This window comes from Cavia porcellus, unplaced genomic scaffold, assembly GCF_034190915.1.
Source record: "Cavia porcellus strain 051 isolate PalLab524CR breed Dunkin Hartley unplaced genomic scaffold, mCavPor4.1 scaffold_1, whole genome shotgun sequence".
Lineage (NCBI taxonomy): Eukaryota > Metazoa > Chordata > Mammalia > Rodentia > Caviidae > Cavia > Cavia porcellus.
The window spans coordinates 32,949,131-32,966,503 of NW_026947484.1; the positions used below are offsets into that span (position 1 = coordinate 32,949,131).

The 17,373-nt window shown below is 36.8% G+C and overlaps 1 protein-coding gene across 2 annotated transcripts in view; it reads right to left on the bottom strand.

Annotated features, from left to right (window-relative positions):
* The window catches only part of Slc25a21 (solute carrier family 25 member 21), a 464,613-nt gene that overhangs the window by 12,972 nt on the left and 434,268 nt on the right, over positions 1-17,373 (bottom strand). For both annotated transcript variants that reach the window (XM_063230688.1, NM_001278766.1), the window contains one exon: positions 9,391-9,555. In XM_063230688.1, the coding sequence (XP_063086758.1) occupies positions 9,391-9,555 (165 nt within the window). The remainder of the gene's footprint in view (positions 1-9,390; positions 9,556-17,373) is intronic.

A 17,373-nucleotide genomic window follows, 5' to 3' on the forward strand; every position in this document is an offset into this window, starting at 1 on the left:
TACGTTCAGAAAGACGTATGTTCAGATCACAAAGTTGATCTGAGGGTACTCTGAATTGGTCAACCCAAAACTGTAATATAATATCATGTATAGTTCTGACAGTGGTGACATGGACAAATCTGATACACATGCGGTCAAAAGAAGCAGACCACACAGAGGACTGTGTCACTGGATGGGTGGATAAGAAGCTGTGGACACATTCTGAAGAAAGAAAGACTTTGTGATGAGGGTCTGGCACCTTTAAGAAGACATTCCCCTCAAAGAGGTACCAGAAAGAGGGTAGCAGGGTTTGTTAGAAAGGTCTGTGTATCCACGCATCTGAAGAGGTATAGTACAATAACTAAGAGCATGGGTTCTGGCATCAGATTGTTTGTGTATGAATCTCTGAGAGGAGTTAGTGGAAACAGGCATTGTTCTCTTTATAAGATTTCTTCAGAACCTCTGACGGGCAAGGGCTGAGCATATCGTAGGGTACATTCCAGGCCCGCACAACATGGGTGTTTAATAAACGCTTCAGCTCTCCTTCATAAAGACGGCAACAAGCAGGGATCGAAGGCTTCCTGGGCGAATGACAAAGGATGTATACACACCCTGGGTAAGTACCTGGTCACAAACACAAGGCAAATAACAGCAGCCCATCACTGCCTCCCCACAGCTGGCAGTGGTGGCCATGAAATCCATGTGGTGTGTTGCAATCATAGTTTCTTTCTGGGAACTGAAGAAGGAGGCAGCTCAGAAGGAGTGACCTGCCGCTTTCCTTCTTTCTTTTCTTAGAGAAGAAATTTGCATTTTAGAGATTGTTAGTTTTAACGGGTCCAAGTCAGCTAGACCTAGACACAGCTTTCGGCATAAACTTTTCATTCTTTCTAATCTTGGCTCTTTTTCATTGTTTTGTTCACAAACTTTCACAAAAACACCCCCTCCACACACACACCCCATGTCGTGGTATCATGCTGTTTTTTCCTCAGTGAAAATATCTGCTAATGAAGCTTAATTAAAAAGTACAGTTGTTTCCAGTTTACAGCTATCAGAAGAATCTATTATAGTGTTTGTTTTTTCTTCATCTGAGATAATTTGGGGAAATGCTAGCTCCTCACTCTACAAAAGGTCACTAAACTAAAATGAGATGGTTTAATTGATAAGCATTCTTTATGGAACGTGGAGTATTCCCAAGATCCTATCCTTGCAGGGCTCTGGGCTTTGGAATGAAATCAAAGTCTTGTTAAAAGCTCCACATCTAAATGTAGCCATTCAGAAAATAGCCATGAAAATTCCTTTTCTCCCCCCAAGCTATCTGTTCTTTAAAGTGTTGTGAAATAATTTTGAAGGTCTTAGCCACTTGGCTAAAATGATAAAATGTGTAACATGAACATAAAAGTACATGTTTCATATACATTTCGTATGTATATGATATAATATATAATTATGTATATCTATATATTCATATTTAATGATACCTTCTGAATGTTAAGTAAGTCTGTGAATATGATCTTGCAAAATGAAGGAAGTACTTAACATTTCCTTAGGAACCCAGTGGAATTTTTCTGTTTCAGTGTGCTTTATTTGTTCTCTGCCTCGAAAAAGGCTCTGACTCCAAGGAAAACTAACAAACCAGGCTCCCAAACAAAATTCTGAAGGTTGGAAAATCAAGACAAGAGCACACTGAGAGGCTTTGATGTGGAGATCGGCAGATGATCAAGGGGAAGTCTTTGAATGAAATCTACTTCATGATATTCTACCTCTCTGCTTCTATATAGGAAGTTTTCCCATATCCATTTCGTTCCACTTACGTAATATGTTTGTTCAACATACCCTTCAATAAAATCACTTAAGGGGAGTGGAGTGCCTTCAAATTATACATCTAAACTATCCTGGCCCAGGTAAACTCTGCAGCCTGGTCTTCCGCTTCCCAGCCTTCCTTCTGGTTTTCCACATAGCAGCTAAACTCATTCTTTATCTTCTCTCAGGTTCCCCAGTCTCCTGCTTCAAGACAGCCACACATCCAATCCTCCCTGTTTAGTTCACCCGCCCTCTTCACCTTAGCCTGGTGATCCTCATCCTTGATCCTCAGTCTATCCAGTTTCTGGAAGAGACCTTTCCTACATGCTCACCCTGCTCCATTGCCCGTCCAGATGAGCATCCTTTGTGAGGGTTCTCACATCATGCCAGGTGTCTTTGAAGCATCGTCACAGTTGGAGTGATTCAGTTCTCTGGATAACACATGATTTGTTATCAGCCTGGCCCACTAGACTGGAATCCCCATTAAGGCAGAAGCGATGCTGATTCTTAGTAATATAGGACCTGGCATATGGCAGATGCCCCATGAATACTCTTGGAATGTGTGAATTGAATGGACCCACCAAGAATCTAAAGCTCCTTGTAGCTCATTTCCATCCACGTGGGTGGTGCTTGACTGGAAAGTTTTGCCTGAAGTTTATTTAAGAAAGTGTCTGAACCCCTGCCCCCCTCCTCTCTGCCCTCTTCCACACCCCCTTCCCCAACACACACGCTCCAGGGAGCCTGTGCGCACACTGCCAATGAAAGATACTCTTTTTACCACAGAATCTTGTCACATATCCTGGAATTTTATAGAAAATATATGCCTGTAGTTTTCTGTCAGTGGTTGCTAGAAAGGAGAGTTGTTCTTAATGAAACTTTAATGCTCTTGCCCTTCCCATTACCGGATGATTGGTAAGACTAATGATGGAGTAAGAGAGAATCAGAAAAACAAATGGTCATAAATTAAACCCCACTATGATCTAATTCTGTTGAGAGTCTTCTTTTCCAAATACAAACAGCCCTGTCTAAGTTCTCCACTTGAACCCAAAGGTGCATTTTTCATCCAGCTCAATGCACACCTTGGGGAGAGATACAGCTCTCAATCATGCAACTAACACATTTCCGTATTTCTTCTGATAAACTAACACGTGTTTGGAGCCACCCTCAGACTTTCTAGAGAGTTTACAAAACAAAGACACTATTAGAAATCAGAAAAGAGAAGAAAAAATTCGCATTTCTGAAAGGGAATCAGAAAAGGAAAACAAAATTTCTTTGACATAATGCTATCTGTAATAAAATGACCACAGGGACATGTCTAAATGGTTTGTTAAGTAAGAAATATTGAACACGTGAAAAATTGTTCTCTCTTAAAATATTTCTAAACCACACATGTAATTTATATCATGGCAAAATTCAACACAAAAACTCTATTGTTTTTGGCACAATCTTCTGCAAACATCCTCAGTTAAGAATCCAAACTAAAAGCATAGTTTAATCCTGTATACAGCCATCAGTTTTAGACAGTGAAATCTATTATTTTACTCGCAGAAACATGAAAAAATAAATATGGAACTAGAAAACAAAGTTATTAAAAACCTACACTATTTCAATCTTATTCTTATTTGCTGTGACATCACAAACAATATGCTTCAGGTATCTCCAATATGAGATGGAGTGAAAGGAATTGTTTTTACAATGAAAGCTTACTCATGGATATTTGAAAAAGATGTCATGATTAAGTTAATCAATATCTGCTTTACGTGGGCTATACTTGGAGACATAATGGCCTCTTTCTGGGTAGAGAAGATGATTCTTTATCCTGACATTTCATTTCATTTTCGGCAACATGTAAGTGAATCCCTCCGCTCACTTCTGCAGTCAGTTAATCTCTAAATCAGCCTGTATTTCTATCGTAGGCCTTTATTCACCATTCAAAATGAATAGCTAGTTTCTAAAAATAAATCTGAAAGAACATAACATGGGGCATCATTTTCAAATTTGTAATGCCCAGTGTTTTTATGGCTGCATTTTATAAATCTGGGTTTCAATGAATTATAGAATAAGGATGTGAAGGAGAGAGGACCAGGTTGCACTTCTCAATAAAGCAGAAGATTCTGCTTATAATGTTTGCATATTCCAACTAACTTCAGTTTTTAAAATTTTAGTGATCATTTCTAAGGAATAATTTGCATGTAACAAGATACAAGGCAAAATGTAGAGTTACACATAACATACTGTAGTATGGGACTCGGGGTTCGGGGTTCTGGCCACTGGTTCTCCCTGCTCCCTAATGTTCGGTCCTGACTTAATTATTTCAATAGTCTTCATGTCTCAGCCTTAACGTCTCACTATTTCCTCATCTGAAAACTTCAGCTCTGATGAGGATCAGAACAAATAGTGAAGTTTACAAAAGTGGTTTTAATATTAAATTGGTGCAGAAGGCCAGGAGTGATATTTGAAAACTATATCTCACAGATATCATCAATATGAAGATTAGTAAAAGACTTAAGGGATAGCGAAGTTCCTACTGTGTCTGTGAAGACATAGCTTTAGAACTGAGGAAAATGCACAAAAGTAACCCAGGTAATGTATTTTATGAGATTTAATTGTTTTCCGAATTCCTATTTTAAAATTAATGCTAATCTACTGCTTAGTTTCTCCCCTCCCTCCCTCTCTTTCTCTCCCTCTCTTTCTCTGTCTGTGTCTTTCTCTCTGCCCTAACAATTTATACTCCAGAGATAAACAGTATGAACAGTTTCTTTGAAATCAAATACTTCAAAGATGAAAACATTGCAGGCATTTGTGGATTTAAAAATTCAAAATTAAAAACTCTAGAATTATGTGATGTCAGTAAGAGTTGGTGAAATCTCAGATTCCCCTGGAACAACACAGTAACCCATTGCTGGGGGAGGGAACTAAAACAATAACCCTGTAAACAAACAGTCCAAAGCCAAAGGCCAAAGAGAGCCTACAGCAAAGATGGAATAATGCCTCCAAGGGACACCACCTCCTCATCACGGTTTCTAACAACTCGATGACATTCTTCCACATGCTTTAATGATTATCATCCCTTCCCCTTCACAAAGGACTGATTTATTATAGTTTAAATTTAAAGAATACTGGTTTCTCAGTTTTCAAATCAGGCTTAAATTACAAAACATAAAATCAATGACTTTGTTCTAGGCCAGAAAAACATAGTGTTAATTTAAATGCAGAAAGAGTAGTCACAGGCAAAAATTCCTAATGTAATTCTAAATACTAACCATTTCCACCACACCACCACAGTCATCAGCACCACCACACTTAACACTTTTATGGCATCTTGACATTCACAAACTACTTCACATATTATTTATTTTAGTCCTCAAAACAATTTTGTCAAATAGAACAAGCATAGCTTTTCAGTGTACAGATTGAAATCCTGCAGCTCAGAGCAGAGATCACTGAACCAGTACGGGGCAGCCCCTCTCCTCTCAACAAGACTGACTGATCACTTCTCAGGGTCTTTCTCCACCTCACATCTCTCCTTTGAGCCCCAGAACTCACAGCCAAACAACCGACTCCACGTCCGCTCTTTGTCACTCCAATGTAGTTAAAAGTCGCAGTTTCTGAGTTGAGCCTGTAATGTTCTCCCATAAACCTGTTTCTCTTTCGTCACGCTTTACCTTTCCTCATTGAATGGTGTCACTGTCTTTTCAGTTGTCGAAACCAAAAATCTAGGCATCATCTCTATCCTCTGATGTGGTTTTCTCGACATGCATTCCCACCACAAGCGTCACCAGGCCCTCTAGCTTCTACCTTCTGAGTATTTCTTGAACCTTCCCCTTGTTTTTATCTCCACTGTGAACACCATAGTCCCAGATTCTACCATCTCACACTGAGAACATTTCCACAGACACATCTTACTTTCCTTTTTCACTCTCTCCATTCTCCTGCTGCAGCTGTAGGGATCAGGTAATTCCTCTGCTTCAGGTTTTTTTATGGGCTTCCTTCCCAGTTGATGGTTTGCCCAATCGAAACTCATGCTGAAATTTCATTGCCAAAGTAATAGTGTTGAGAGGCTGTGGGGGGTCTTTGAGAGATGTTTGGGTAATGTGGGCTCTGCACTCAGAAAAGAATTAATGCACTCCTTGAGATGGGAGGTTAGTTATTGTGAGAATGGGCTGTTTAAGGTCTGGTCTCCTTTGTCTCTTTCCCTGTTTTCCTTCTATGTTACAATTTAGCATGAGTGCTCACTAGATGTGACACCTAATCTTCCCTGCTGCCAGCTGAGCACTAAATAAGCCTCTTTCCTCGGTAAGTTTCCCAGTCTTAGATACTCTCTAATAGCAACAGAAAATGGGGTAAGATGTTAGTGTGCTTTAGACAAAGATAAGAATCCTTCCTGTGCTACATAATTAGCAGCATGCTCTGAGCCCTGTGTGTCTTTAGCCAGATTCTTTCCTTCATCCCTTTGCTTTTAGCACATGGGCTGTCTTTCTCTTACCCAAGCCATCCAGGTCCCCTCCCGCCTGAGGGCCTTTGCCCTGGATCTTCTATACATCTGAACTGCCGCTGCCCATCTGCTGTCACCTGCTAAATGCTAACTTGTTCTTTAGTTCCTGTATCACTGCCTTGGGGAAGTCTTCCTGAGGTTAATACCAGGAACATTTCTCCTTCACACATAAGTATGTATGCATCTGATTACATATTTTTGTCTGTTACTTGCAATGCCTCATATACTCTGATAGCTTCTGAATACTGTAGCCATGGTTGGCCAGCACAGGGGTGGGTATCTGTTAAACTTTTGGTAGGTATATGCTGGAGTCACACTCAGACCTGCTGATCCCAAATTTTAAGTACAGCATATGCTTCTCTCCCAATGAAGGGGACCTAGGCACCTGAATCATTAAATGAAAAGAAATCAGAGGGTTTTTTTTTTTTGGGGGGGGGTTGGATACTAAAGCTTAGAAATGAAATTCTGAGCCAACGTGACACAGTTTAGTACGTCAAAGGAAGTTTATGATTTAAAATTATTAACAGTCAAATATGTACAGAAAGGATTACAGTGGAATTTATTCAAGTCTCACTAAAATAACAAGAAACTGTATTTCATAACTTCCTTATATATGGTACTTTAGATAGGGGTGTGAGCGAGTGAGGTGTTCTAGTCACAAGTTCTCAGCTTGTTAAGAATGGTAACACAATTTAAACTTAGCTCTAAATCTATAATAATTGGGAGATACTTTGGTATTCCTCAAGATTTTGAGTAATCAGGTAAGCATTTATTTGTACGGTCTAAATACGGAAGTGCTATCTAACAGAAAATTCATTTGGCAAAATGCTAGCTGACATCCCACTGAATATAATTAGAAAAAAATTGTACAGATGTTGAACGAGAAAAGTTCGCTTCTCTCCATATCTTTTATGCTCTATTCTCCAGAGGGTTTCCTGCGCAGTGGGACCCTCTCTACACGACTGAAGTCATCAGGATCATGACTACTGCCAACAAATGTGTCTGTCTCCTCCGGCAGTCTACTAAGGCGACTTGGGGAAACTTATTTTGGCAATGTGGAAACCTCCGTTTTTAGACTCATTTCCCCAAATAAACATTTCACTTTCTTAACATAAAGACCCTATTATGTTACATACGACCTGAAATGCCTAACTCTTTTTTCTCTAGAATTCTGCTTGATTATGGTCAGATTCAACTCTAGCTCGAAGCCCTTCACCATAACTTTCTCCTAGCTTTTTTTATAAACTAGCATTGGGTTATATAGCTTCTTTCTCATATGCCAACATATCTCCTTCGTACCTAGTAAAAGACAAAAAAAGCTTCTGCTTTATTACTTTCTCTTCTCTTTCCTTCATTCCTTTATGTCATTTAATATACATTTAATGGGGGCCCACTATGTGCCAGGCACTATTTTGATCAATGGAGATATACAGTGAAACAATGAATACATAAAGTTCCCCTTCTTATAAACCTGCACTCGTGTGTCCTTTATGGACAAATGGAGAATGAGGGGCTGGGGATTTAGCTCAGTAGCATAAAGCGCCTGCCCAGCAAGTGTGAGGTCATGAGTTCAATCCCAAGCACCACCAAAAAAAAAAAAAAAAAAAAAAAAAAAAGAAAATGGAGAATGGTAGGAAATAGTGGCTGATATGCTGTGTGAGAGAGAGTTACATATTTCAAAGGAGAGACACATTTTTGAATTTAAAAAATTTTCTTTCTTAGTTTGAAGTTTAGAGAAACCAGCTGTTCTTAATATGGTACTATATTCCACATAGTAAGTTTGATGAGAACTTATTTTTAGAATCTTGGTCCAAATTTATAAAAGTCAAGTTTGAGAGTCTGCACAGTAGTTTTAAAGCTGACTTGGAAAAAATATTATTAACTAATTACTTCCAATGTGTTGTTTATCTAAATATGGGGCTCCATTTTCATTGTGTATATCAGGTGGCTTTTCCAGGTCTTTGTGAGAAGCCCTTTGAAAAGAGAGCAATGTCTTAGTCATTTTGGGGTACAGTGCTTTATGGAATGCCTCATATAGAGAGGCCAGTATCTAATAAAACATTTTATAAAAATAAAATATTATGTTCAGATTATTAGCAAGGTTGGTTTTCAAACTGGTAAGATAAATGAAATCCTATCACAGTTTCAGAAAACCATGATGCCTGCCAAAAATAAAATAAATCACTAGACTTCTGGCTCTTTTTTTTAATAATGCAGAATATTCCATCATTTATAATGATTCATTGTAAAATGAACCTTGTATTTGTGGATTTTTTTAGTACTAACTAATTCACTTTATTGTAAAACCATATGCATTAAAATGCACTCACAAATATAGATGTAATGAAATAAACACTCACATAAGTATGTATATAGCTATTTCATTGTGTATAATTTCTTTCTGTCTCAAGCCTTTGGAGAGCTAAAGAGATGAAGAATTAGACACTTCTCCCATGCTACTACTTGTCTCAGGATCTAAAATCCAGGAGCAGCTTAATGGGTGTGTGACTTCAAAGTGAGGGAAATTGTGTCATTCTATCAATTAAAAGCATAACCTATGTTCACTGGTATTTGTATGGTAACATTAAAATATAATAATAACTATTATCATTTTATTTCATCAAAAGCAAATAATCCCAGAAGAGTTCATTTACTATTTAATTTACCTACATAATTTAAAAATTATGATCAAGGCAAAACTTAAAATTTAGGCTAATATTTTTCCTTATGAGCTCAAAATGTATTTAGAATATGAAAATTTCAACTTCTAAGAAAGTTATGTGACTAAAATAAAAATTAAGTAATAACACAGTTTATAAAGATTTCTATTAGCTACCAAAGTAAACCATTCAGGTGAAATTGTGCAGTCTTCAAGTACATGTATTTTATCCCAGACCTGAGCTCAATTCTCTGCTTTACTGTGTACTATTAGACTGGGCAATATACTTGACCTTTCTAAGCCTCAGCTTCTGTATTCAAAATAGCAAAAATGACATCTGATATGTAACACTGATTTGCAGATCTAATCAGAAAATAGATGTAAACGCTCTGAAGTGACTGGGGCATGATAAACACCTTAAAAATGAAGATTTTAGTTCAATCCATTAAATAGTTACCTTATTGACAGGAATAATATTTTTAACATTGAAGTAGAAGCCAAAGTACACCATGTTGAAAACTCCGTGACGTCCCAAAGTTGCCGTAAATCCTTTGTTGAGGCCTTCCAGTCCCAAACCTTCCTTCTGAATGATTTGTCTTGCATAAGCCCAAGTAGATGGTTGCTGTATGAAGGAAAATTAAAGCCAGAGAGATAATCTTTGGAAATGTGAATAGAGTAAATTATAATATTAGCGTTTTCTTCTTCTTTTTCTTTTTTTTTTTTTTTTTGGTAACTTGTGCCTGCCAGGCAGGTGCTGTGCCACTGAGTTATATCCCAGCCCCAGTATTAGCTTCTTTTTAGGCCAGAATTAGTACATTTCCCCCCCCAAACATGAATAAACATGCCTAGATGTGTACTTTTAAAAATTAGAAAATGCAAAAAGCAAACAAAATTACATGCATATCAACAGGCTTTAGTAAAATTAGTGGAATTAATATCACGTGATAACTCTTACCACTTTCAATATGTAAATAATTGTATCTAATTCTGGATTATTCATTCTGATGGAGAGGATTAATCACATAGATAAGTTAGTAATTTATAGCTATGTGTCATCTAAAAGGAATTTATATTTGGGTTCTGAATCAAGCATATTACATTTCTAATTATGTGTTTCTAAAGTAAATATTAAAATTATCTTTGATTTAATTGCCTCTGGTACAAACTGGTGGTACGTTAGAAATCAGCTATGGATAGCCAGCTGTTCATTGTGCATATCCTTAGGAAGGTGGGCAATCAGTTTGTGTATCACTCACTGTGATAAGTCATAAACTCATGGTGTTAGGAGTACCAGGTTACCTTTAATTTATTCTTTTCCTACCTTCTGATTGATTACCCAAGGCTGACATACCTTGGCTGCTGGAATCCAATATACTCATGCATTTGAAACTCGCTAAGCATCTCACTGCAGCTTGCTCTGAGGTCTATAATTCATTACAATACAATTACAGTCACTCCCATAGATAAGCACTGACACAATAGTTGTTTGATATTTTACTGGAGCAGGTCACAGCAATCTGTTGTGTTTTCAGAAAAAAAAGTGTTTTCTTATAGTGTGCAATTAATTCTACATTGGCAGAACAGAAAGGAACAAACCAAATTAAGGCTTTTCATCCAACTTGTATTTATAATTATGTAATTAACATAATATATTTAAATACACTTATTTATACAGTAAAACCCTAGTTTTGCTGATAACTTTTAAAAACTTTTGTTACAATTTTGTGCTCATCTTCATCTTTCCACTTAAGAGGATTAATTACAATGTATTACATTAATCTTAAGGAAATCTTTTTTTTGTATATGAAATGTCATGTAGGAATAGATCCTGCAGTAATAATCTCATACAGGAAAACCAAAAAGTTCTCTCTGGGTTCTACAACATGGGACTTTTTTGTTTGTGCTTTTGGTACACTGATTATTAATCTACATTCTTTATTCTGACTTTCAAAAGAGATAGGGACAAATGGAGCAGAAGTTCACTGCTGTGGCAGTGCTGAGTGGACTAGCTGGGCATTGTTGTCTTGCTCTGAGGTAACTTTTCTGGGAAGGAAGAAAGGGCAGAGGTGAAGCTGACCAGGCCAAGACTGCTGAGTGCTCCACACCTAACCTAAGCTCCTTTTCATCCTGACTCATCCAAGGTCTTCAGAGCAGGAAGGTCGATGTGGGGTGGCGGGGAGGCTCAGAGGCCATCAGAGTTCACAGCAACAGTGGAACCAATGCTTTTATAAAAGTGCCGGTAACAGTGGCTTTCCTAAAAAATGAATATAAAGCTGTTTCTATCACTTAAAAAACCCTACTTTACTAAGCCATCGAATTGGTTTTTTCATCTTTTTTTACCACCTTGAAAGAAGACTTTTACTAGATCTTGGTGAGGACTGACAAATTCAGCGGGAACTTATTGATTGTCTATTCCCTGATTTTCACTCTTTCTTAAAATAGCTCATTTCTTCTACCCTGTCAGGTGAGCAGTAAGTACAGCATATCCTGCATATTTTCTGAATAAGGAAACCAAGTAGAATTAAATAATGTTTCTTTGGGGGCTGGAGGTTTAGCTCAGCGGCATAAGCGCCTGCCTTGCAAGCAGGGAGTCATGAGTTCGATCCCTGGTACTGATATAAACGAAAAAGACCAAAAAAAAAAAAAAAATGTTTCTTGGGTAAAATGATGCTGATAAATGGCTTAACCAGAACTCTGCTTCCAATTTAGTGTTGTTCTTTTCACATTAATTGTTGTACACAGGTAAAAAGATTTTTTTCAGAGTTTGATAATCCCTCTGATATAGATAATAGACATATAATAGTATAAATATATCTTTTTGGCAAGTATGGGCTTGATATAAAGAAAAAAACTAGAATTCCAATGCCTATAAAAGTCAGAAGTAAAAGTTTGATAGTGTGGTTTTTGCTTCATTCAGGGATGTGTGTCACACACATGTAAGCAAATACTCAATTAGAAAGGCAAAATGTAACTTCCACTAGGATGCTTTAATAGGAAAATACAGAATCATTTTGACTGGATCTCTGTAAACACAAGGAATTTTACTAAACTTATTTGATTACTGGGCTTCCATTTCAAAACAAAATGGTGACTGATTAGCATCACCAGCCAAATGATTCCAATACTATCTAACCCAGCCAGTCACTCGTCAGTTCAGTTTCCTTGTGCTATTTAGATTCATTCCAATTTTCATATTTCGTTGCCAATCGTGGGCCAAATTGCATTCTAACTTTCCCAGATGTAGTCTTCCTTAACTGCGGCAGAGCTGCAAGCATGGAAGAGCACATGAATTGAGACGTAGCTAGTACTGTGGTGTCACACTGCTCACAGTGTTGGTTTACAGACATCCTCAGTTCCTGTTTCTGTTGGAAGTATTTCTATTTGAAGTAACTCAAAGACTTCCTTAACTTTGATTTCAGATACGCCACTGTTAATATTAGAAACTCCTGCTCTTTTACACATTACTAAGTGCCCACAGGTGTCATGTGTTATGCTGAATGCCTAACAGAGTAATTTGCTTAAATTCTACAAGCATTTTTTTGCTTACATTTTATTTGGAGGGATATGCTCCTAAGTTTGATATCAACTCATGACAGTATTCCACAGTGGTTATGGGATCAAACTTCTGTTTAAAATGTCCTATGAGGTTTAATAGAAGAGATCTAAAGTGAAATAACTCAAACACAAAAAGAAAAATATTGCATGATCTCATTTGTATGTGAAATCTAAAAAAAATAGATGAAAATTAAAAGCAGGTCAAAACACAAAGATGGAGATAAAAATAGGAAATGGGTAGAGACAGGTCAAAGGATACAAAGCAGTGGATGTATAGTATAAATACTTTAGAGATCTAATGTCCAATATGAGGGCCACAGTTAATAAAATTATACTGGGTTGTACTGGGAGTTTTGTTAAGATTTGGGAGTCTTTTTCACACATAAAGCAGTAACTACATAGAATAATAGATGTGTTAGTCTGGTTCACTGTGGTGTTTCACAGTATCATGTTGTGAGTATCAAATATACACAACAAAATTTATTCAAAAACAAAATTTAAAGGATATGAAAAAGCAAAAAGAAAAAAGGAAGCCAGAAGAAATAAAAGACGCCTGGCACTACCCTGGGGAACTGATTCCTTACCACATGGAACCTCCTTACTACCAAGAATTCACTAAGATGGTGATGACAGTCTAACTTTCTTTTACTGAAGTTCTTCCATCCAAATACTGACTGTAGTTATCTCTGTTAGTTTGTGAGCTTGCAGATAGAAGTTCTAGGCAGCATGCATTGTTCTCTGGGTAAATACTATCAAAGTATGGTCAATAGATCCAGGCATGGAGTGTGACCATGGATTTCCTGCATCTCTGCAACTAAAGAAGAGCATCAGACACAGCATGTCAAAAGACAGCATACTCCGTACATGTTCCTTTTCTGCTTCCTATGACAAGGTGAGTTCTGTTGTATTTTAGAACCAAGGAATAAGGGTATTGTTCTGGATTTCATCTTATGGCTGGAAAGCAAACTGGATGAGCTCTTCACACAATGGACCAAGTGTCTATATCTGAACCTTTGAAAAACACTGCTTTGTGAAAAACAGGAGACCCAGTTGTTGCATTCAAGCAGGAAAATAAGCTGGCTCTTCAGGAGATAGAAGATTGCTTATACTTTTCATTACTCAAATGAGGTCTTGAAGCATTTTCATAAATTTGAAAAAAGAAGAAAAGAAAACTTCCTTTTTTACTTGAGGAAAAAAAACATAAATTAAGGGTGATGAATCAAGTTTAGAACTCTGCAATTACACATTGGTTTTAGTGAAGGTATTTCACTAATTCATCCTTAGAATTTATTTTAATAGAACATGATTATGAACAAAAAGACATTCCACATGTTATTATATTCTATCTAGAGTTTACTATGGAAGAACAGGTCTATTTTTAAACAATATGTGAGTGAATAATACTTTGTTGTCAATGAACTCTCCTAAATGCTGAGCTGCAAAGCTACATAAACATCAATTTATTGCCCAGTAGTCATCTCTGGGTGTGGAGAGCTAAGGAGAACACAGGGTGCTTGTCCCAGTACTTTTTGCACAGCAAGAAGGAGACAATAGTACTATGGCGACAGGAGCTGCTGTCCTCCTTCTAGGTGTCTTCCTGAATAAGTTAAAGACATCATATTACAGTGACACTTATATTCCCATGCATATGCGTCACAACTCACAGTAGCTAAATTTTGGAAGTGATTTATATGAATAAGTAAAAACATTATGTATTTATATACAATGAAGTACTATTGTGCTAAAGAAGAATAAATTTGAGGCATTTGCAGGAAAATCGATGCATCCTGAGACCATAATGTTAAGTGAAATAAATCAGACACACAAACCTAAATGTCATCTGATGTTTCTTGTATGAGAAACTCAGATTATAAATAAATTGAAGAGCAAAATAAAAAATAGATGATGGGAAACACAGAGATAGATCTTTTGTAAATGAGGAGAAGACCAAGAGATGGAGGTCAGAGGAAAGAGGAATTCAGATGTGTCAAGAACATATATGAACTCCTTGAGATGATTGTAATCATTATGTACTGAAGACACATACTAATAAAAATAAAAATTTAAATATGGGAAAGAGTCTATACTTCTTCATGTTTCCTGACACATTTTCTTTTCCTTTCACCGTCGGGCTTCTTTTTTAAATTTAAGTATACTGGTACATTTTCATTATACATAATGATTACACTCATTATAGGAATTTGGGCCTGTACATGACATAACTTGATTATTTTTCCCCATTCCCTACCCTCCCTTCAATCTCTCTCCTGTTTATAAAAGCTTTGTTCCCACTTTTTCCTTCTTTTCTCATCATATGTTTTCTTTTGCCTTCTTTACTCCCCCTTCCCCACCACCCTCAGTTTCCCTTCCCATTTGGGCATTTTCTTCCAGTTTCACAATATCTAATACACAATTTGGTCCTTGTTTACAATTTCTGATCTCATACCAGAGAAACAACACAGTATTGACACGTGTGTCTGATTTATTTCACTTAAGAGTATGGTCTCAAGGTGCATCTGTTCACCTAGAAATGTCTCAGGCTTCTTTCTTTAAGAGTAGCACTGCATTGTACAAAAAAATTTTTATTCAACAATCAGTTGATGGACATTTAGGATGCTCCCAAGATTTAGCTATTACAAACTGTGCCACTATCAATATGGGTGTGCATACATTAATGTATAATGACACTTTTAATTCTTTTGAGGAGATACCAAGAAGAGGAATTGCTTTTGGTATTCTATGTCTCTTCTGGTTCCAAATGAATTTTAGGATTTTTTCTCTACTTCTGTGAGATATGCTGTTGGAATGCTGAATGAGATTGCATTAAATCTGTCCTGTATCACTTACACTGTTTTGTTTTGACTGGCTTTATTCTGTTTTATTTTGCTTTGTTTTATTCTCTTTACAATAATTTTTTTTCTGGTAAAAGGGCTCAAACTCACGACCCAGAACTTGCCAGGCAGATGCGCCACTGAACTAAATCCCCAGCCCCTACAATAATTTTTTTTAAAAAATAAATCTGTATAGCAATTTTGGAAGTATGGTCATTTATTTTCACTGTATTCTTCCTATCAACGAGCAAGGAATATCTTTCCATTTCCTAATATACTCTTCAATCTCCTCTTTCAGTGTACTGTAATATTCAATATAAAGGTCTATTATGTCTTTTGTTATGCTGATTCCTAGGTATTTCATTTTTCTGGATGCTATTGTGAAAGGTTTTTCCCCCCCTAGTTTTTCTCTCAGTGAGTTTGTTATTCGTGAGACAGCATCTCACTCTATGGTTCAGGTTGACTTAGAGCTCACTATGTGCCCTGGTCTGGCCTCAAACTCATGGCAATCCTCCTGTATCAGCCTCTCAAGTGCTGGGATTACAGGTGTGAGCCACCACCCCTGACTTCTCTTAAATACCCCAGTTTTGTTATCCCAATGAAAGCAATATGGTTAGAGACTTCCATGTTAATTTCAATTGCTTAAAACTACTGATATCACTGGACTTTATTTTCCCTACTCATAAGGTGAGGTAAAGCCACCCACCTTATAGAAATAACGGGAAGGGTTAAAGTATTTAATGAGCATTAGCACTGGAGAAAGTAGAAGAGTTTATAGTGGTTTCCAACAGAATAAGATGAGAAGGAAGCATTTGCAGAAATAATCAATTATATTTTTTTATGTAGCTCTATATTACTTAATTTGTGGAAAATGTGTTACTTTAATAATTTATCAAAATTTGAATATAGTTGGAAGGAAATTCGTGTAAGCCATCGTGTATCTGGCACATCATAGATGCTCTATAAATGGTAGTTCTTATTATTACTTCAAAGTCTTGTTGCTGAGCGCAAAAATCTAGAGTTCCTGGCACAGGAGAATGGAAGACTGCAGTCCATTTTCTCTAAATGGGAGTGGAAAGGCAACTTGGCTGCTCCACTTGATATTACTGAAAGATAACTATAAGAGTAGATTGATACGCATAATTCTCTTTTTGTGCCCACAAGCATCACAGACTGGAAAGAAATAATTTAGATACTGAAAAGTTGCCAGGCAGCATTTCACATAGTAGTGCAAAAAAACCCTCTGAACTTAACTCAGTGCATCTTCATTAATATTGATGTACCCTTGAAGCTGGCTTCTCACGCTCCATATAAATAGAGCCACACGTTCACTCTTTATGTAACTCAGTTTCTTCTCACTCTTTTTTGAAAGAAATGATCACAGAATACAACCTTTCTTTTTACTTATGCTGAACTCACATAATATGATTAAGCTTAGTTAAGCATTTATTGATTGTCTATGGAGAAAGCCATTTCCAAGCTTGGTGATAACATGTACAATCTAGTTAGTCTCTATTACATTATTAAATTGCTAGAATAAAATGTGTCAAACTATATCTAGAGGTGTGACCCAGAGATAGAAGCAAACCCTGAATTAATTTTTAAAATATTCCTATCTTTAAATATTTTACCATCAATCACACATTTACTATCTGTTCATTTATCCTTAAAACTCCAATTATAGAACAAGTAGGCAGAAGACTAATTATTCCTTTCTTGGGTTGAACATAGTTAAAGGCCATATAAAGGTAAAAACAGGCTTTTGTAATTTCCTAAAGGTTTAATTTAATATTTGGGGGTGAGAATGATTATGCTCCAGTGTAATGTAGACAAAAATGACAGAGTAGAAAGAAAACCTGTGCCCCAGCCACACATCAGAGGCAAATCCTATAGACCTCGAGGGGGAAAAAAAAAACCCTTTAGCCAAATAATAACTTTGAAGTAGATTTCAAAGTGTAGAGAAAAACTGGGAAACAATTCATACAAGATTTTTCTCCTAGGGAAAAATTCACATTTTCCAGGCTAACAGAGAGCTTGCTAGCCAAACACCACTT